Source organism: Platalea leucorodia (assembly GCF_965183815.1).
Source record: "Platalea leucorodia genome assembly, chromosome: 1".
NCBI classification, from domain to species: Eukaryota; Metazoa; Chordata; class Aves; order Pelecaniformes; family Threskiornithidae; genus Platalea; species Platalea leucorodia.
The window spans coordinates 147,653,451-147,675,145 of record NC_138823.1 but is presented as its reverse complement, the minus strand read 5'-3'; the positions used below and the strand labels follow the sequence as shown (position 1 = coordinate 147,675,145).

Below are 21,695 nucleotides of genomic sequence, written 5' to 3'. Positions count from 1 at the left end.
ATAGTACAATTGCAGCTTTCTGTGGTTTGTCTTCATGCCTGATGGTGAGATTTTCCATTCTTAGTAACAGTCTGTTTAATTGCAACTTCTTTGTGTGCATGTGGGTAATGTAAGTGGTTGCCAGTCTTAAAAGAGAGCACTGACAAGCTACCAATTAATTGACTTGTGTATTGACCCCCAAAAAGCTGTAGAGACATTACAGTTTTAATTGATAAAACCAAAAGTAACTTAGTTGATTTCAGGAGATACAAAGCTCCTTGAGCTACTGAAGCAGTTCAGGAAATGCCTAATGCATTCTTCCCCTTTATGCTCTGCGAAGCTGCGTAATAAGAAGATATGAAAAACTTAACACACCTCCCAACCTCCAACCCACAAAAAACCCCAAACAAAACAAAACAGGGAGAAAGCAAGCTGGGTATTTTAACTAATTCCTTAGTTTTGTCATCCAATTTAATAGGTAAAAATATGCTCCTTCCTTTGGAATTAGAACTCTCAGAGGAAATCCTCTGAGCTGTGGCTGGAGAGTGGTAACTCCTGCTTCCTTTCAGTGTATTACAAAGCAGAAAAGCAGGAATAGGATTTTTCTCATAGGACTAAAGCTTCCTTGGGTTCATTATTTTAAGCAAATAAGGATGAGGGAAAAGCACTTGTGACCTTACATGACCAGGATGACAAAGATATATGTCAGGACGCAGAAGAATAATTTATGATACACGTTAAAAAAAATTAGTTCTTATTGAAGGTTGATAAGATAAAATGAAAAAAACTAGCAGTTGGATAATCCATGGAAAGTGAGATCTGCCTTTCATGTTTCTTATGTTATGCCTGTCCACAGCACTGTTGGTGGCTGTGCAGTATATTTGACTTCCCACAGCAATGCTAAGGCTAGAATAAGTGTCTTTACATAAATATTGCAGTAGAAGCAGAATGGATACTATTTGTCTTACTTCTGAGAAGAAAAAGGAGAGGATTCCACCTATGAATCCTAAAGGATGGAGACTGGAGTATCTTCTCACTGTTGTTGCACAGAAAGGTCTCCAAGTGTATTCTCGTGGTTGACCAGTTTCTTCTTTTGACATCTTTCAACATGAGGGAATTTTGAGCCTTATAGGGTCTCTTTTATCCATCAAAATGGTACGATCTCATTAATACATGATAAAAAAAATTACCTTGCCCATAATATGCGTTGATGTGCTGAAAGTTACCTGAAATATTGTTTAGGCAGTTATAATTTATGCATCAGTCTTTCATCTCTTCTAGAAACATCCAGTTTATTTGGCAAATCACACTCAGAAACAGATGAGGCTTCAAATATCTGAAACTGTACTTCTGATATATATTTCTAGGAATAAGAAAGACCAATTGCCCAACATCATGTTAACTGAATATTTTGAAGAAACTGGTCTGAAATAAAGATTGTTTCAGACTTAAAATTCAGTAGGATCATTTACCGACTTAATCTATTTTTCTCCTTGATAGAAGTGCTTGTTTAAAGTATCTTTTTGTGATTTAAACCACTTCTTGTTATAACAATGTTTCTGCAGTCTAAGGTTCATCTAAGTAGCTGTCTGCTGACGGATGAGAAACAGAATGCCTCCTTCCTCCCCACCTTTGACTTTTATTGTCAGTGTTGATTATTTATTTTAGTGCTTCTCCCTTGTGGCCGATTTAGGTTTCCCTTGTTGAGCTGCTGGTTCCTGCTGAGCTGGATAAGCTTTGGAAAAAATAACTTTACTATCAGTACAAGGCAATGACAGCGAGATCAATGACAATACCCCAAATGCCAGGACACTGCAGGACTTTGAAAGAAGAGAAAAATGATACTTGTTCTCCTCTTTTTAATCATCATCTTCATGAAACACAACTCAACTCAAACTTCTGGACAAAACCAAATTGATTACCATGTCAAGCCTTTTTCAAACTAAAAGCATAATCCCCTGTAAAATGTGTATATATAATAAAAACAATGGGCCATATCCCAGAAGAAATCAGCAAAGCTGTGTGAGCTTCATCACCTGTCTGAGCCAGCTGAGGATCTGACTGTCTTTTTAAAATTCGTTCTTTCTTTTTTACTCTGTCTCCTATTTACTTCTCATTTTTTTGAAGACATACACTGCATCTGTGACATTAATGCAGAAATCTGGAAATGGTGCATGGAGGACTGGGCTGGCTGTTAAATGCTGGCTCTTATTTGTGAAGAGCTGGTATGAGCAGAAATGTATAACAGTGAGCCAGAAATGCCCATTAATTCCCTGAGCTCTGAAACAGCAAGAACAATCTCCGGCTTTTTTGACTATTTTCTCCTTCTGTGATGGGGATGAGCAGAGGGTCAAAATCTGAAGAAAATCTACTACTAGAGCTGCATGCCAGTGAATGTTTCCAGATACTGCAACACAATCCACTACACAGCTCAACTGTTAGAAAAATACCCAGCAGTTAGTGTTTTCTCAGACCACCCCAGCTAGGGCTCAGGATTTGGGGACCATCCTCAGTCCATGCTAATAGTCTGCATGCCATCACCTTACTGTGAGGCTGATAGAGTTAAATGATAGGAATGCAGATCCTTCCATGCTGGTTGGTCTCTATGCTAAAAAACAGTCCCAGGCTTATTTAATTTACCAGTAAAGACATAATTCAAGTTAAATCAGGAAGAGTCGAGGTGCATCCCCGAGGGTCTGATCACACACTATTATTTTATTTGCTGAAGATCTGCAGCTGCTCATTCCTTCCTCCCTCTCTTTCTCCCCAAGGTCACCTCCTGGCTCCATAGCGCCAGTTCAACTCTCTGTGTGGCCATTTGAAAAAACAGATTTGTGAAATTGTCCAGCTTAAACCTGCAAAATGAAGTAAAACAAACAACCAAAAAAGACATAGGTATGTGCATATGTGTGTGTGACTGTACATGCATGTTTCTAAGCAGCTGAATCAGCACAATAAAGCTCTGGAAAACCTCCAGGGAGGGTGGGAACATGAAAGCAAGGCTATGACCTTTAAAATGGGCTCTTAACTCAAAAGAATGATAACTTGTAACCACAAACAATCACACTTCTCTTCAGTGTGTGATATATTAACTACTATTAAGACATACACAGCCACTATTAAGAAACACACAGGCTCTGAATTCACTCATATCCCTACAGCTTCAGGGTCTACATGTGTTAATAAATTGGATTTGGTTTTGTACCTATAAGCTGAATACAAGAGAAAGGCTCTTTGCCTGAGGTTAAGATGGTCCCAACTTGCAATGTTAGTTTAGAATCCTTAAAATCCCCTACCCGTAGAGAACTGCCACAGAAAAATTTTATTCTGCTGTTGTCGAGCCTTACATAAGCACGTTTGGCAACAGTATCTCTGTGCCCAGCTGGGAAAAGACATCACAATGTCTGACTCCCTGTCTTCATATTGGCCAGCAATTCCTCTGCTGTCTTCTCAGCTGTGGCCAGATCATGTTGCCTTTGTTCCCCAAAGGCAGAGCACTGGGATGACAGCTGAGGTAAGTTGCAAACATTAAAATGACTTTAGACCAGCATATAAATAAAAAGGTAAGAAAAAACACAAAAAAAGCAGGCACATGAAAACTTCTTGTGTCCTATGCAATACTTCCGTCCACAGATAACTGCGTGCAAACAGGCAAAAGACATCTGAGTAAAAGACAGTCTGCCTTATGCCTTGCTTTTCGATTTGCTAAATGTTCCCTGGACATTAATTGTTCTCAGTGCCAAAGTTCACACAAAAAGTGCAAATCAATAAAGGTTAAAAGTATAAGAAAAAAAGAACATGAAGAAAAAGAAGGGAAGAAGTAAAATCCAAAATATTACTAAAGCTGCTATTTGGCCCGCAACTCAATGAAATTTGAGCAAATCCATCTGACTCAGCTGGGCATTTCTTTACCCCTATTTACTTTCAGGTCCAGATAGTTATATCAATTTTGCTATGATCTATATCACAGGCATGCAATCCACTACAATCCAGGCATCATGCTTGGCTTCTTGGCCACCAAACCTCAAATCCTGAATGCAAGTATACTACATAGGTTAGCGAATAAACTAATTACTTTTTAATTGTGGCATAGCTAGTGTGCAGGTGTATGTGTTATAGCTAGATTTCTGACATAAGCTACTGCTTTGTTGAAAAAGACACGAGAAGCGCTATTTGACAGGTTTGCTACTTTTCAAAAATCAGTGCAAATAAGTTCAAAGTATACTCAAGAGACACAAGATTCCTCAAGGTAAGAGTAGATATGTAACTTGATTCAAAAGTGGAAATTATTGGCAACAAAATCAAATTCAGGGTATAGAAAATACCACAGGAATAACCATAAATAAATGAAAGACCAAAGCATACAACATCTCTTCTGTCATGCTGCAAGCTAATCTTTAGTCAACATTTACTCTCAGCTTTTAGAAAGAGCCTGAATTCACTGGAATTTTGACTGGAACTCCCTTAAATTTAAAAGTTGATAATTCATTCTGTCTTTAGGTCACCAGAAAAGTGTGCAATTTAAACAATGAAACACATGTTGAATAGTGTGGGGGCTGGAAGAAACAGGAAACCATTGCATTTTGATTTGAATCTTCTACACATTTAACAAAAAGAGGAACTTTTTTAAAAAAAGTATTTAATTATTTGGATGGTATTCTTTTAAAATGATACACTATCATGGGCAAATTGAATAGTATTGGCATTCAAGACTTCTCAAGCTGTTTGTTCAAAATAGCTATTTTTGTTCCAGGTGGGGCTGCACATACGCATTGTGCTCAACAGCTATGAACAAAAACACTAGAGGAAATGTTTTCTTCAGACTTTAGGGGTAAAAAAAATCATAGAATAATGTTACTCTGTTCTAAAACAATAGTTGTTTTTGGAATAAATGACATTTTTCTTGGCTTTTGTGTATCGCTTATTTAAACCAACTAGTGCACTCAGGATATCATTTAATGGTGCTCAGAGGCATCACAAGGGATTGCATTTATCAGCACAAAGTTTAACAGTGCAGTCAAAGTGTGGGTGTATTTATCCTTATCTGGGGGAGCTCACTGAGAAAAGGGACTACATGACAAACACGAGAGGCATCACGAGTGGGATTTGAGATGAGCTATGTGAAAACCTGAGTGAGGTGGTAAGTGGATATTGGGTGATATCTGCAGAGAACACAAGGGAGAAAGAAACTTAAAACCTCAGATGTGGGATCAGTGTCTTATTCTTTTCTTTATTCAGTAACCAGTCATGGCTATAAACCAAATCAACTCAAAATTCCTTATATAGCCCTCAAACTAAAAAACCCAACAGAATCTGACTGAAAATGATGCTTTACCTACAAAATTATGGCAGCATCCTAGAATCTTAGATGTAAAAAGAAGTTTCTGTCTTAGTTGTGTTACAGTTTTGAATGAATGTTATGTTTAATGCCAATATGATGCCACTGTAAGGTATGCCTCTGTGAAGTAGCTTCTTTAAAAGTAAACACAAATGCGGCAGGTGCCCGTTCTTTATTTTGCTCAGCCTTAGATTTGTATTAATTACTGATGATAGATAAACTGATGCAGATCTTGATTTGGCTAGAAGACTTGATGGTGGACTACAGTGTACTAGTAATTTTTCAGACAACTGCATGAGGGAGCTGCCTGTGCATCTGTCACATCTTGTTTTAACTGTGCAACTTGCTTTATTAATCAAGAGACTCATACAAAACAATATTATTTTCTGAAATATTTATGTGCTTGTTCTCATTTCATGACCAAGCCCATGGCAATCCTCTTGAGCTCTTTCCCCAGAATGGTAACTTGGAATCCACATTTCATTAATTTCGCCATAAATAATGCAGCTTGTCTGCTGTGGTATATGGTGTACCATGTTATCTGTAACAGCTTACTCAAATATTTTTCAATTGCACAAATACAATAAGGAATGTTTTTTTGTAACAGTGACCTATTTATACCAGTTATGTCTCTCTTTTTTTTTTTTTTGTGTTTTTTGTTCTTCAGTTTTGGAATGCAAGTCTATTTTTTTTTCCTTTGGAAATTAAATGATTAAATTTCTTAAAAGCAATTTCCTTTCTGGAATGGATTACCTTATTCTGTTCTTCTATGCGTATGATACCAATAATTTGGAATGTGTGGAAATGTTCTGAAATACAGAGTAATCCCTTTCTCCACCCCTTGTGGTTTTACCACTGCCTAAGTGGTTTTACCACTCACAGAGAAAGGCCACCCCTTCATGGCTAGAACTTGTTATAATTCTTGCTAAATGGCTGATTCTCCACAAGTATCACAATTTTCCTAGTAACCAAAAGAGGATGTAGTTTATACCACATTTTGCATAAACTTGATTTTGACTAATTTACTTCCTCCTGTCCTTATCCAATTATTTCTCCTTTATTTTAAACAGAAGATTATGTTTTTCTATTTTTTTCTAAAAGCGTACGTTGCTTGCTAAAAGACATTTTAGCTTTGACTGCATGTATTGATTAATGCCACCTAAAGATTAAATTCAGCGGAATGGGTTTAACAAAACTGATTAAGGTACCACTGTTTTCATGATGAGTATGATATCAATGAATGAAATAAATTAACATGCCATTACTACACTGAGAACAAAAATAAATAAATAAATGTGTATTTTAATTTGGTATTCTTCTCTCCTTAAAAAATGGTGTTGTCATTTACTTAGCCTTTTCAGTCACATCATAACAGATAAAAAATTTGTTTTTACTAGTGTGAAAGAATAGCAATTCAATCTGTGTGAAAAAAAGAAAGGGACAAATCCTTCTTTTTTGTACAAGGACTTCAGTGGAGTTTTTTTTTTTTTTTTGTCGACATCAATAGAGAACTGGCTTGAAATGTCACACAGACATGAAAGAAGACTATTGATTTTACTACATGGATGCTGTTCCCCGATGGTTAACACAGCTACATCGCTTGAGCCTGGAATACTGATAAACAATTCATTTTGATTTCTGTCACTACTATTGCATCTAAGCAGTGTATTTATTATAATAGGATTTTAAAGATGAATCATTCTGTTCATGTACATGTCTCACTTCAATTCACACTGCTGTCACTAGGAACGAATGTTTCTTCCTGGTCCAGGCTTTTACCTTTACCTAAGTAATCCCTAGGTACGTCCCTAGTGACACTTCCAGTGGTTCTGCATCTTCACTATTGCCCATTAGAAAGTGTCCAGGCTCTTAAAAGTAAGGGAATACTGCAGGTGGGGGTTATGAACAATCAGCATTTTCTTTCATGTTTAGCAACTATAGTTACCATAAGGTAGAGGAACATTGCTGTGTTGAAAAAAAAACAAGTAAGTGTAGGTATTCATAGGTTTTTGTAGAATCAAACACCCATGGAAATTGTTCCTTTCTCATATTGTCATGTGCAGTGGAGTTGAGCTAACTAAATGTCAGCATCTGCAATGTAGATGGCTGCACCTGAGGTAGCTACCTATATTTGAGGGAGAAAAATGTTAATTTATCTAATCCTAAAGGAGATGTCTCAAATAGGTCAGATGAATCATGGTCTAAAAGAGTTTGTTTCTCTCTACACTAATAAAAAGAGCAAAGGGAGATGATACTGGATTTAGATGTCAAAATTAGGCAAAAAGAATCTTTCCCACAGTCTGAGGTAAAGTGTTAAAAGATTTCTACAAATGAATGTATGGAACAGCTAACACATGTTTCTAGCTAAAAACCTACTTTAAGTCAGCTCTTCTGGAGAATTAATGAGTGCAAACATCTTATTTTTCCAGAGGAAAATAATTGAAAAAATATACGTCCTGAAATAAAATGCTAGTGCACGTGACAGCTAATGGAAAAATGCTATGGTGAGAACAATGAAGGATAGGAAAGAGAGGTGGAATGGTATCTGAGATGTACCTTTTAGATACATGTCCTGTGTAAAACCCCCCAAAAAAGTAACACCAATAGTAGTTAAAGAAGCAGCTGAATGACAAACATGCTAAGAACAAAACAGCATCACGGGCTAGGTGAGGTAGGTCCATTTCTTCAAAGCTTACACTACAAACACAAGAATACTTTCTAGATTTAGTTAAGAAAATTCTATTCTGGAGACCCCAATTACACTAGCTGAGTGACAAGACTAGTGACACAACATGTTACTTTTGTATTACCTCTATAAAGAACAGACTAGCCGCTGACGTTGGATGATGATACATATAGACGGTCACGAGGATGGCTGCAGCCACGATGAGGACCAGGACTAGAATGCCGACAATTAAACCGGCATGAAGCGTTCCACCTTTCTTCTCTGCTGCGCTGTCATCTGTGGAAGCTGCACAAATGGCACACTTATTAGCACAGTAACTTATGTCTTATCCATTCCATTCCACAGCTAGCAATGGAGAATTCGCTTTCTCTGTGTTACATGCTCCTTGTTTTCCACAGCCCAAGTTGGAAAAAGATGTTAGATGTCTCTTTCTCACAACCAAATACTCTCATAATCTTAACAAACAGACATTTCCAAATGTTTTACTGATTCTAACTCAATAAACAAAATTAGTATCCTTTCTTTTGAATGCAATCTGGACATTCTGAAGTTCTTAATTACCTCCATAATGAATTTTGCTTTGATTTTCTCATAAAACTATTGCAGTTGCTCTACAGACAAAAAGTACTAACTGAATACATTTTGAATGTTGTATTTTTTTTTTTTTAAAGCTTCAAGTTGAGATACAGCACAAACCCTTGTGAGGTCTAGCTAATAAGCACATTCTGAAAGCCTGATTCATTAGGTTGGAGAGGAGTTTTGAATCACCCTCTGCAACTGAATCAGACAGCCAAAAGTGTAACAGATGGATGTTAAATGACCCTGCAATATTTTAATCTTGGTCTGAATTGAACACTCATCATACCAAAGTATTACAGAAGACCATCCATATTACTAAACTTGATACTGAGAGGCTGCTCATGCTATGCTCCCATCAGGAGAAAAGAAGGTTAGGTTAGTCTCTGTCACACAAGCAACTTGTCAGCAGTACTTCCAAATAAGTGACTGGAAGTCTTTTAACAATACTGTAACCTTTGTGGAAAACATCTCTCAATAAATTAGCCAACACCTGTAGAACTGTTTGTGCTTGGGTATGATTTCTACTTTGGATAACCCTGAGTATCACAGCAAGTACAAACATGGTGATAAGCAATGATTCTTCAGCATCATCTTGTGTAAAAGGAGAAGTGCTGTTCTACCCACCACTGCAGGCAAAGGAGTGATTCAGAAGCCCTAGGTTTAAGAAACACCAGCAGAGCACTGGTCATTTGGCTTCACAAACTTATATAATTTTCCTAATATTCCCACTGCTTTCTGCCTTTCTGGCAATCCTTCAAATCATCTCCATGCCTTACTCCATACAAAACCTGGCTCTGGTCCCGCTTATGAGAAATTTTCTTTCAATTCCACTTTAAAATTTCCTCTCACCATGCTTGTTTGCCAAGCTGACTATAATGAAAACTGTTCATTTCTGCAGTCATCCTTTTTGTTGTGCCATCCCCCTGAACTATTTGTTTGGTTGTCTAAGAATGTCATGGTCTGTGAGGTCAGGGACTCTCTCTTTTATTCATTCTTGGAAAACAGCTATTGAGTTACGGGGTATGACTTCAAACAAGTTACTGTTATTGTTAATAGTAACAACAACAACTGTACATGGTCTTTTACCATTCATCAGATTGTGACTAGAGAACTCCAAGCTAATTTTAAAAAAAGAGAACTGGAAAATAATAGAAGAAGGGTCTATTGATCTAGGTCCTTATACAGCATTAAATGCCTTGTATGAGGGGCAATAAAAGAAAATAGGAACGGTTAACCTCAGTGTAACAGCTCATCCACATGTGGCAGCACTTTTTCTCACCAGACCAAGGAAGGCTGCATGGCCCAGTGGATTGTGTGGCACCATTGTGACAACAGGGAGAAAAGGAAAACAAAGATGTATTATCTTAGCCAAGAGCTATTTCTAACTATAACATGGAAGTGAATCTATGGGAGAGTGAAGCAATTAATGTAATTTTCCCCTGCTTTTGTCCATATTTCCTCAATCTTGAATCAGGACAGCTGAAACCCTGCAGTGTTGCTCTGCTCTTTCCCATGAAGTTGGTAAGACAGCTTAGGGAGTAAGGAGCTGAGTAACAGCATCAAAGGATAAAGAAAAAGAACCAAATAATTTGAGAAGCTAAAATAGGACGTGGAAGGCATTAATAAACCTAATAAAAAATTGCAAGCATGGACTCCCACTCAGATACTGCATAATCCTGAAGGTATCTTTCTTTTTACTGATAAGTTCATGAGTACCTGTTCACACCGGAACTTCAGTTTTAATTTTGCTGACTATGGACATCAAGTTTGAGCTTAGGCATGAATAGGATCCAAGAACCAGGCCTCTCTCTGCCTCAATCCTACAGAAAGTGATTTACTTAACTTTCTTAAAGCTTAGTTCACACAGATGTATAGGAAGTTTTAGAAAAGAAAAGCAGTGTCAGCCCTATTTGAGTTCTCTTTTTTTTTTCAACACTGTACATAGAGTGAAAATTTCCAGGCCATCCTTTACATTGCAGTGAAAGAAAGAAGATATTGCCTAGGATGTGGAAGATCTATTTTCAAATGTATTCGACCCAAAGGGCACTTAAAACACTTCCTGGTAGTTGTAGCACTATGTAGCGAGGGATGCAAGATTCATCGTGGAGACAGGAAAGAAAGGTGACCCTAAAAATGGTTCCTCTAACTTTCAGAGTCTTTTACTTGACATAACCATTAATAATTTATTAAATAGCTATTCATTTTCAGCAGAGAATAGACGAATGTGTACAAGCTCCAGTTTTAATTTCTGTTCATGTACTGTAACAATATTTAGTACTTGCACATATATTTCAGATCGCCAAGCAAACACAAATTAAGCAATTGAAAGGCCATCAGGAATGGCCTGCTTTATTGTACATGCTCTGGGTTGGGCTATTAATTCCCAGTGATGAGCAGTTAGTTGTGTGAGTCACCCTACTGAGAAGTAACTGCTCCCCAGAAGGAGTAGGGGATTTATAGTTTGTCTGTCTCATAATTGTCTTTTTGACAGCTTCATACTCTTCGACTCTTCCCTTCAATGCCACATTGGTGCATCCTAAACTACTTTATCACTTGTACCCATTTTCAGGCCAATTTGCACTAAATGAGTAATTTGTATTGTTACTATGTTATGGTTGAAGGCAGAACATCATATTCTGTATATTAAAAAATGCTGGACTTCAGCAAAGGTCCTAACCACTCTGTAAAGGCCATCAAATTAATCCCCTTTGATTTGATATTTTCTCAGTGTTTAGCATCCAGCTTTGCAAACGAGAATGCTGTCTCTTCCAAATAACACAGGTGACAACTGCCTGCCCAGATTTCTACTAGTCTAGGGTGGAGCACTGCAAGGACATCAGTGCAGTGATCAGAATGCTAAATGCAAAAAATAATGAAATACAAGAAATGCTTTTCTTAAATTACAACAAGTGTGAGTAACTTGTAATTTCCATAATCGAAATTCAGTTCATTGACCCTAGGGCTCAAATACTCATGAGAAATTGATTTCACTCTCTTTGCACAGAGACAATAAACAGTGTTGTCAACTTTGAAAATACTCTCTCCTACAAAATCAACTGACAGTTCTTTTAAAAAGCCACCAAGGGAAATAGCTGAAAAAAACGGACACTGAAACTTTTTCAGGTGCACAAATCTTATGAAGATTATCACAGCACATCTGCTGTTCCAGGCAAGGCTAAAGCCATGGGAGAATATTTGTCTTATGACCAATCCTTTCCCTAAATGAACTTTCTCAGTGGAACATTCACCAAACTTTCCTTTTCTTGTGCTCAAAAAAGCAATTGTTACGTACAATATGCTCTATTTATAACTCCTCCCAAAATTCTTACATGTATAAACCTTTTAAGCAGAAGGAGCATGTTAACATCTGCAAGGTTAGTCTGCTTCTCATTAGGTGCTGTCTGACAGCATAGAAACAGAAAGTAACCTTTTTTCCCAAATACAAAAGCACACAGTACAAACATGAAATAACTGTTCTGCTGGAATGCCATTTAAAAAATAAAGGTGAAAACACAATAACAATGCTCTTATTGCTTGCGTGATAAACACATAAAGACTATCTCATCCTTGATTTTTATATTACTATGCTATGTCTCTGGTTAGAGTCAGGTTAGCTGCTTCTGGTGCAGGAAAAACAAAAAACTCAAAGATTCATCATGAATGAAAATCTTGTCCTGGTTCATGGGGACTGTGATGCTGACTTTAACAGGAACAAAGACGTGTTCAAATTGGGATTGTTATTTAGAGTGTTTGTAAACACATTTTGGGTACTTTATCAATGTTGTTTATCCCACTATTGCATATTAACCATTGAGGTCTGCAAAATAATGAAATACAATGCTTTCTATTATCTAAATTTAAGGTTTACACAAAGATTCTATTGTGATAGTTTTATATATGAGAAAACAAAATTGTGGTACATACATGTACATACATGTCCACCTCTCATGATGTGAGATGAAAAAGAGTTTACTTACCAGAGATTAATGTCTCTGTCTGTGAAAGCAGAGATACAAAAAAGTTTTATGGTAAAACGGAGGAAAAATAGGTGAAGTTCTGTTACCTCCTGGCTAGAAGCTTTCCTTTGTATAATGTGACATGGAACCAAGGGCAAAAGACAGACAAAAAGTGGAATTCCATTGTGTGAACTTGGAAAATAAAGCTTTGCTTTTTCCTTCAAGAGCCATGTAATTCCATTTTACTCTTGCATTTTGATCAGATGGTAAAAAGCTCCAATTCAAACTCGCTTCTTATATGCATGTGCATCTTTAAGGGATAAAATACAATACCTTATTTCGCCCTCCTGACTGACACAGCTATACCAGCAAAGCCAGGGATATAGATGACCTAAATAGCAGCAATCAGCCTAAAGATGATAACTCAGTACTAAGCTTTGTTCTTTTCTCCCCTCTTTTCACCAGATGAATGAATTTTCATGGCAAGCCTCTGAATTTGTCACAAAGAGATGGAGAATGAACCCTGCAATTTCTTCTTATATAAAAATGCTTCATGATAAAATGAGTGTTTGCTGTTAGGTCACGTGGCAGCAATTGGATGAATTCTTAATGTTCATCAAAACCCATGATTTTTTTAGCTGGTTGGTCAGATGAATATGAAACTGTACTTGGCACTGGTGAGGCTGCACCTCGAGTACTCTGTTCAGTTTTGGACCCCTCATTACAAGAAGGATATTGAAGTGCTGGAGCGTGTCCAAAGAAGGGCAAGGAAACCGGTGATGGGTCTGGAGCACAAGTCTTGTGAGGAGCAGTTGAGAGAGCTGGGGTTGTTTAGCCTGGAGAAGAGGAGGCTGAGGGGAGACCTTATTGCTCTCTACAACTACCCAAAAGGAGGTTGTAGCGAGGTAGGTGTCATTCTCTTCCGCCAAGTTACAAGCGATAGGACAAGAGGAAATGGCCTCAAGTTGCATCAGGGGAGGTCTAGATTGGATATTAGGAAAAATTTCTTCACTAAAAGGATTATCAAGCATTGGAACAAGCTGCCCAGGGAAGCGGTTGAGTCCCCATCCCTGGAGGTATTTAAAAGACGTGTAGATGTGGTGCCTAGGGACATCGTTCGTAGGTGGACTTGGCAGTGCTAGGTTAACGGTTGGACTTGATGATCTTAAAGGTCTTTTCCAACCTGAATGATTCTATGATTCTTTGAAATAGCTATCAGCCACCTTGGAGCTCCTGGATGCGAGGAACCAGACCAATAACAGTCCAAGGATGGCTATGGAAGAAGAACAGTTGTGGGTGTAAGGATGGCTGAATGAGATTAACATAGGTACAGTAGTATATCAGAGACATAACAGGGATAGCAGTGAGGGGACATGGGTTTGACCTGCCAGATTCAGATGATATTCCCAAAATCAGAATGTTCCAGCACTGTCCCTGGCAGACAGCTTTACTACCCTGAAAAAAACCTTGGAGAGGGATGAAAATTGCTTGATTACTTGCTTAGATCACTTTTGAAAAGCTAGGTTTATATTATCATAGATTTATTATACATCAAATAGCATGCAGTACATGCCTTTGTTTATATATCAAATGTATATGACTAGCAAAAGTAGTTCCCAGCACCGAATCAACAAGTAGAAATGGGCAGCTAAATAATCACCTTTCAGTATATCTCATTTTCCCCCACAGCTCAAGACTTCAGACAGATATTTTACACAGAGAATTACAAAACTTACAGTCTCTGATGGAGAATGGCATCCCTGTGAACAATATAAAAAAAGTTGTTTTGTGTTGTCACAGCAAGTTTTAAGTGACCTAAATGTCACCTTCTTTAAGCATCATCAAGTTTCTGTGATTCTATAATAATTTTACAGTTGAAATGATGATGTAAAGAAGCTCCCCTTTGACATACTATCAGGACAGTTTTTACATAGTTCCAATCAAAAAAATGACTGTGAATAAAATGTGACTTTTCCATTAGAGGTCTACTCTTTATCTGTACTTAATTCCACCTAATTTTAGATTCTGTGGACAGGTATTGGCAATTTGTTTGTAAGCTCTTTGAAAATACAAACTATCATGTTAAATATTTATATTAGAATATAAAGATATATAATTATAATAACAATAATGTATAAGCATGTCTTACTTTCCTAATCTGGTATTTGAAGGATATGGTTTTTTTTATGTAAGAACAATAAGATACTCATTTTGCATTAGTATTAATAGTATAGCACAATCTACTTTAATCAATAAATGCATTTTTACAAAGCTGGACATGCTACAGCTTCAAGATCATGGTCAATACTAAAATAGTCATTACCTAACATGTATATTAAGGAATGCATGGGAAATTCTGCAGTTAACAAATAAACTATTAAAAAATGGCATGTTTGCATGGAGGCTCTGAAAATATTGTCACATATTCTGTTTCTGTAATGTTTAATCTATGTAGTGCATACTCATAAGTAATAAAAGAGTATATAAGTCTCTACTGTAGATGTGGTTATACCTGAACCTATACATTTTTCCGGTCTGCTTCATCTGTAGGAGCTGTTTTCATGCACTTGTATCCAGACCCGTTTTGCCATAAAACTAAGACCATGCCAGAAACACTGTCAACTTAATAAACCAGCATTTCTGTACCAATAGTGCTGCACAGATGCCCTCATACCCATGTGATAGAATCATAGAATCGTTTAGGTTGGAAAAGACCTTTAAGATCATCAAGTCCAACCGTTAACCTAGCACTGCCAAGTCCACCTACGAACGATGTCCCTAGGCACCACATCTACACGTCTTTTAAATACCTCCAGGGATGGGGACTCAACCGCTTCCCTGGGCAGCTTGTTCCAATGCTTGATAATCCTTTTAGTGAAGAAATTTTTCCTAATATCCAATCTAGACCTCCCCTGATGCAACTTGAGGCCATTTCCTCTCGTCCTATCGCTTGTTATTTGTGAGAAGAGACTGACACCCACCTCACTACAACCTCCTTTTGGGTAGTTGTAGAGAGCGATAAGGTCTCCCCTCAGCCTCCTTTTCTCCAGGCTAAACAACTCCAGTTCCCTCAGCTGCTCCTCATAAGATTCGTGCTCTAGACCCTTCACCAGCTTCATTGCTCTTCTTTGGACGCTAATGAGAGACACGTTTCCACAGGAGAGATCTCTACAAGCCATTTGGCAACACCTCCTCTCCATGTGTTTGTTCTCCTCTTTGGGCAGCCAAAGAGCAGAAACCCTCTCTCGCTGCATGGTCTGGGGCTAACCTGCACCTCCAGATCCAAGTTCAATCCATCAGCCCTCCACCCTATTATGTATGTCATTTCTAGCCTGGAAGCTGTACCACCCTATTTGCATGACCATGGCTTTGAGTTAATATGCTCCTGTAAAGAGGGAGGACATAATGTTTAGGACAGCTGAGCACACAGGGTTACAGCCTACAATGAACTCGGCAGAGCCACTGGATTTTTCCCCTCTTTTGGGCCTCTGTTTACATCTGGAATGTGAGTGTACCAGGAGACTGCTTGTTTTATGGTGCAGGTATATGGTTCTCCATACTTAAGCTTTTTTCCTGTACATAATGCAAATTCCTGAACAGATGATTAATGACCTACCTACAGTGACTGTGGGAGGGAATAAGGGAATGTACAGTTAGAAGGATTCTCCAGAGACTCAAAGGAATCTCCATAAAATGTTCTCTAACCTCTTTTAGGAACAGCCTGCTCTGGGCTTAGCTTCTTCACGGTAATGGAGTGTGATTTTCTTGCTTTTGTGGGTTCATTCCCTTAGCATTTGTTAACATTTTGAGGTTAAGCCATTGTTACACTTTACTTGGTTTCATGATGATTTATAAAGTTATGGCTCAGCTAACGCTTTAAAAATTGGTTTCCAATTACATGTAAGGGATGAACGGTGGTCTTTGAGTGAGAATATTATGAACTGTAACCCACAAATACTGAATTCAATATCTGGCTTTGCTATCAATTTTCTGTAGGGCCCAGGGCAACTCAATAAGTCTCTCCAAGACTGATCAACTGCTTAGTGCAGCAAATGAATGAGAGTGCACTAAAATCAAATCCCTCTGTTTATAGGATGACAGCACTCTGAATGTGTCAGCTAAGGACTTTCATTCTTCTGCTCTAAAATATCACCTAATGCTACAACAGTTGTGTGGTGGTTTGACCCTGGCTGGATGCCAGGTGCCCACCAAAGTCGCTCTATCACTCCCCTCCTGAGCTGGACAGGGGAGAGAAAATATAACGAAAGGCTCGTGGGTCAAGAGAAGGACAAAGAGATCACTCACCAATTACCATCACGGGCATAACAGACTCGACTTGGGGAAATTAGTTTAATTTATTACTAACCAAATCAGAGTAGGATAATGAGAAATAAAACCAAATCTTAAAAACACCTTCCCCACACCCCTTCCTTCTTCCTAGGCTTAACTTTACTCTTGATTTCTCTACTTCCTCCCCACCAGTGGTGCAGGGGGACAGGGAATGGGGGTTGCAGTCAGTCCATCACATATTGTCTCTGCTACACCTTCCTCCTCAGGGGGAGGACTCCTCACACTCTTCCCCTGCTCCAGCGTGGGGTCCCTCACATGGCAGACAGTCCTCCACAAACTTCTCTGTCATGAGTTCCTCCCATGGGCTGCAGTTCTTCACGAACTGCTCCAGCGTAGGTCCCTTCCATGGGGTGCGGTCCTTTAGGAACAGACTGCTCCAGCGTGGGTCCCCTGCGGGGTCACAAGTCCTGCCAGCAAACCTGCTCCAGCCCGGGCTTCCCATGGGGTCACAGCCTCCTTTGGGCATCCACCCACTCTGGTGTGGGGTCCTCCATGGGCTGCAGGTGGATATCTGCTCCACTGTGGACCTCCATGGGCTGCAGGGGGACAGCCTGCCTCACCACGGTCTTTACCATGGGCTGCAGGGGAATCTCTGCTCCGGCACCTGGAGCACCTCCTCCCCCTCCTTCTTCACTGACCTTGGTGTCTGCAGAGTTGTTTCTCTTACATATTCTCACTCCTCTCTCCAGCTGCAGTTGTACAGTTTTTGTTTTCTTTTTTTTTTTTCCCCTTCTTAAATATGTTATCCCAGAGGCACTACCACCGTTGCTGATGGGCTTGGCCTTGGCCAGTGGTGGGTCCATCTTGGAGCTGGCTGACATTGCCTCTGCCAGACATTGGGGAAGCTTCGAGCAGCTTCTCACAGAAGCCACCCCTGTAGCCCCTCCGCTACCAAAACCTTGCCACGCAAACCCAATACAAGTTGTCATCAGTATTAATTTTAGTTTGAGTCACTTGAGGCCATTTAAGCCATTGCAATACTCAGTAGCATCAAGCAATGGCCATCACATAGCTCAATATTGTACCATATTGTACCACGCCATCTGGCCTGGCAAGGCAGCTGACTGTTGCTAAATCTAGAAGAGTAGAAAGTTACCAGATTATGGGAATTTCAATTCTGTCAGCCTACTGACTCCTCTTAATTCTACTGAAAACAAACACAAGACCATCAGGTCAGGCAGGCTGTTGATCTCTAAAGCTGTGTCTAATGCTTCCAGAGTAACTTACCCTCACGCCTCCCCCATGTTGTGGAGACAGAACAACTTCAGGTACTTCAACTTCAATGCAAAATTTACAACTATACTAGTCTTCTTTCACTTCACCTCCATTTTCCCCATCCTTCACAGTGACCCATGCACACTGATGTCAAAGATGAGTGAGCAATGTAGAGGAGATTGCAGGAGGCTACTGACTGGAACTACTGGGTTAACACCACATAGAATAGGTAGTTAAAAAGACAGAAAATCACAGGAGCTTTGTGTGCCCTAGCTGTCACAGTGCCACAGCACTGTGACAGCAACAGGAGCAGATGATAAGATAAAACATTAAGTAATGCAGCCTTGTCTTAAAAGTTTATCCAGTCTATTACATTTAGCCCTCCATAAGATCTCCATTTAGATCTACATGTGGTTTTCACATTAACCCTTTGAGCTGGTACAAAGTCCACAGATTGTACGTGTTTAAAAAAATCAGTTAAATGTGTGCCTTTACAGCAAAGTCATGACAACTGTAAGAGCAGATACTGTGTATCATTTTATATCTGGCTTAGAAAACCAAAGAAACTAAACTGGTATAGGTCAGACTTCAATATAAATTGAAGTGTCTACACATAGTTGTTCTGATTTAGCTAAACTGTTTTGACATCATGCTTCTTTAACCTAATGTGGTATATAATGCCTAATATGATGTGTAAATGCCCTTTTGTGCTAGAGGCAGGAAGTGACATTTGCTTTCTAGGGGATACGTTCCACTGCCACTACTTTGGGAAACCTCTGCCATTATTTGACTGACTTTCTGCAGATTGGATTGGTGTTTTTTACATATTCTGTGATGGTAGCTGTAATAAGATGATCACAGCAAAACTGGGATGCAGTGGAGATGCAAGAAATTCTGGGAAAGACAAATGTCTTGTTCTAAGTATTGTTTAAGTACAATCCAAAGCATCATGAAACAAACAGAAAATAACACGATTTATTAATGCTACCAATTTAAATGTCCTAAGAATAAAGTTTATTAATCCGTGCTTCTACTTTTTACCCAGAATGGATGATTTCAGCACTTTTCGTTTGTATTTGCTTTAAAAAACACACATGTAGCCCACTAGCCATTGTATATAATATGTAGAATACATTTCTTCCTGCGTCTGATGCACACGGAAGATGGGAATATTTATATCAGAGGCTGTTGCTTTTCCAAGCTTATGTTCTTGGCTTTGGAAGGTTCCGTTTCAATTAGATATCTGCCAGCAGGCACTGGTGTAGTATCATACTGAACATCAGCAAGTCTGTATATGCTTTTCTTAAGTCACAAGATCTCCTGAGAAAGAACAACTTGAATTACACCAGGGACATAATTTCATGTTTCTTACAGCAACATACTATGGTAGATCCCGCACTTTTTCCCAAGTATAATGCTTTCCTATTCTGAGTGCTACAGCTGAACTTGCAGAAAGCAGTAGCAGCATTTAGCAAATTGCATTTAGCAAATTGCTTGGGGTCTAAAGTTCAACTTTGATCATGCTTTGATCATACTGAAGAAAACAAGAGAGATCTCTAATATTTCTTAAGACCTGTCTCTAACTAGTGCTGAGAATAGACTGCTGAGAAATGATAAAGGAGGAACAGCTTGAAAATGTTCAGGGAGAAACAGAATAAAATGTGGAGATGTATCAGCATTTCTTAGCTTGTAATCTACGGTGTGAAATACAATATATGGGAAGACTTACTGACTTATTTGAGTTATATTTTATTTGTTCCCTTTGGAATTTTCCCCCTACCTAAATATAAGAGAAAGGATAAAAAATCCAATGAACTCTGTTTACAAGGCTCTTTCTGGTTAATTTGATAATCAAGGTGGCTAATTGTTCTTCTTGAATCTACTTTTCTTCATATTCTTATCCTATTAACACATTTCTATGCATCATCAACTATTTTGCTTATCTCTGTTTTCTCATACTTTTCTCTGTCTATTTCCATCACTACTGAAACCATTTCAAAGCTGCTCCTTGATAAGAATTTTTTGTACAAGCACAGCATATAGTATAGCATAGATAAAGTAAACTTTATGACAAGTTGTCTCCAAGGAAATTCTTGCTTGCCTAAAATTGTATGAACCCTGCAATTTGAGAGGAACATCAGCAGTTTTGAGTAAGTGGAACATACAGAAGTAAACATATAATTACATAATCCATAACCTAATCTCAACAGGATTTTTGCAATAATGGTAAAAACCTTAAATCCTCCCCTTTTCAAGAGAGAAGAGTGGAAGAAGAGGTCTGAGTCTTGGCCTGCCAGGTTTCTGGACAGGAATGGAAAATGAACACATTAGCTAGGACACCCTGAAGAGAATTAACGTAAGAAAACCTTGGGTACCTACAGGCAAGATGCCCACTCTTAGCACGTCATTTGGATTCTTCTCTGTAGCTGATAGAGCTAGGCACCTCTATATAGTAACTTATCCCACTTTGCATACTTCTTTTAGGATGACATGAATGACTTCCTCTTGCCTCTTGCTTGCCACTGGCTATGCGAAAGGCCCAGAAGAACAGCTTGTGGCTTTCTGGCTAACATCGGATGAGATGAAGCCTCTGGAAGGTCATTTCCTGTGGCTAGGTCAAGATCTGATGGTGAAACAAAGCCATATTCTGTGGATCTTATTCCATACAAGGTCCACTTTAAAATATTTTTAAACCACCACGAAGATTAGGTTTAGCATTGTTTAATGTTTTTTTTACTTTAAAATTGGAGAGGACTCAGCTAATCTGTAGTGACTTAGCTATTTTGGACTGTGTGGTCATAATAACTTTTGTTATGTCAAAAATATTTGTTTTGTCTAACAGGCTGGTTTGTCTCTTTGCTGAAATAGGTCTTATTTTCTGGATCATTTGGAAACTTAACATATTAGAAAGAAATAAGCTGGATGCTTATTAGCAGGCATGAACTAGTGTTCAACACATTGCAGCTGGAGTTCAGGGTACACAAGAAAAACAGGACTGAGTCTTCTCCATAATTTGTCAAGAATTCTTATGGTAGGAAGAACTCAGACTGCAATTTTTAAGGGAAATTAAGAAGACAAATGACTAATGGGAGTTTCCATGCATAGAGGACTATTAAAAAAAAAAATAGCCTTGGGTAAATTTATCATATATAAGGTATATAAGGTATGTAAAAGTACTTTTTTTTTCAAAACTTGGGTCTGCACTTTGGTCATTTCTTACCAAGTATCCTAATCTTTCAAGCTGAAATTAAGCTCTGTATAGCACTAACGTTAATCCTGTACATCACTAATGTTCATAGCTAGACCATCTTTGAAAAAGTCCACCACAGAGTGTAAGCAGCAGGGCACAGACATTTCCTAGCACTACATATGCTGGGATAGACTTCTTTACAAATAAATAAAATAGCTTTATCTCTCAGGTAGATGTTTTTTGCATAGCTTTACTTTTTTGTAATAGTAATTTCTGTACATCGTGATGAATGAGAAGTGTAGCAGTTTCTCTGACACTGTCAAACACACATGCACTTTTCTATTGAGTTATAAAGCTGAAGGATTGAGAGGGACTCACAACAATCAAATCATCACAACAAGG

General features: G+C 38.5%; 1 protein-coding gene across 1 annotated transcript in view; it reads right to left on the bottom strand.

Annotated features, from left to right (window-relative positions):
• The window catches only part of PLXDC2 (plexin domain containing 2), a gene marked incomplete at its 5' end in the record, with an annotated part of 277,865 nt that overhangs the window by 2,223 nt on the left and 253,947 nt on the right, over positions 1-21,695 (bottom strand). Inside the window, one exon of the mRNA XM_082309994.1 lies at positions 8,128-8,288. Coding sequence (XP_082166120.1) covers positions 8,128-8,288 — 161 coding nt within the window. The remainder of the gene's footprint in view (positions 1-8,127; positions 8,289-21,695) is intronic.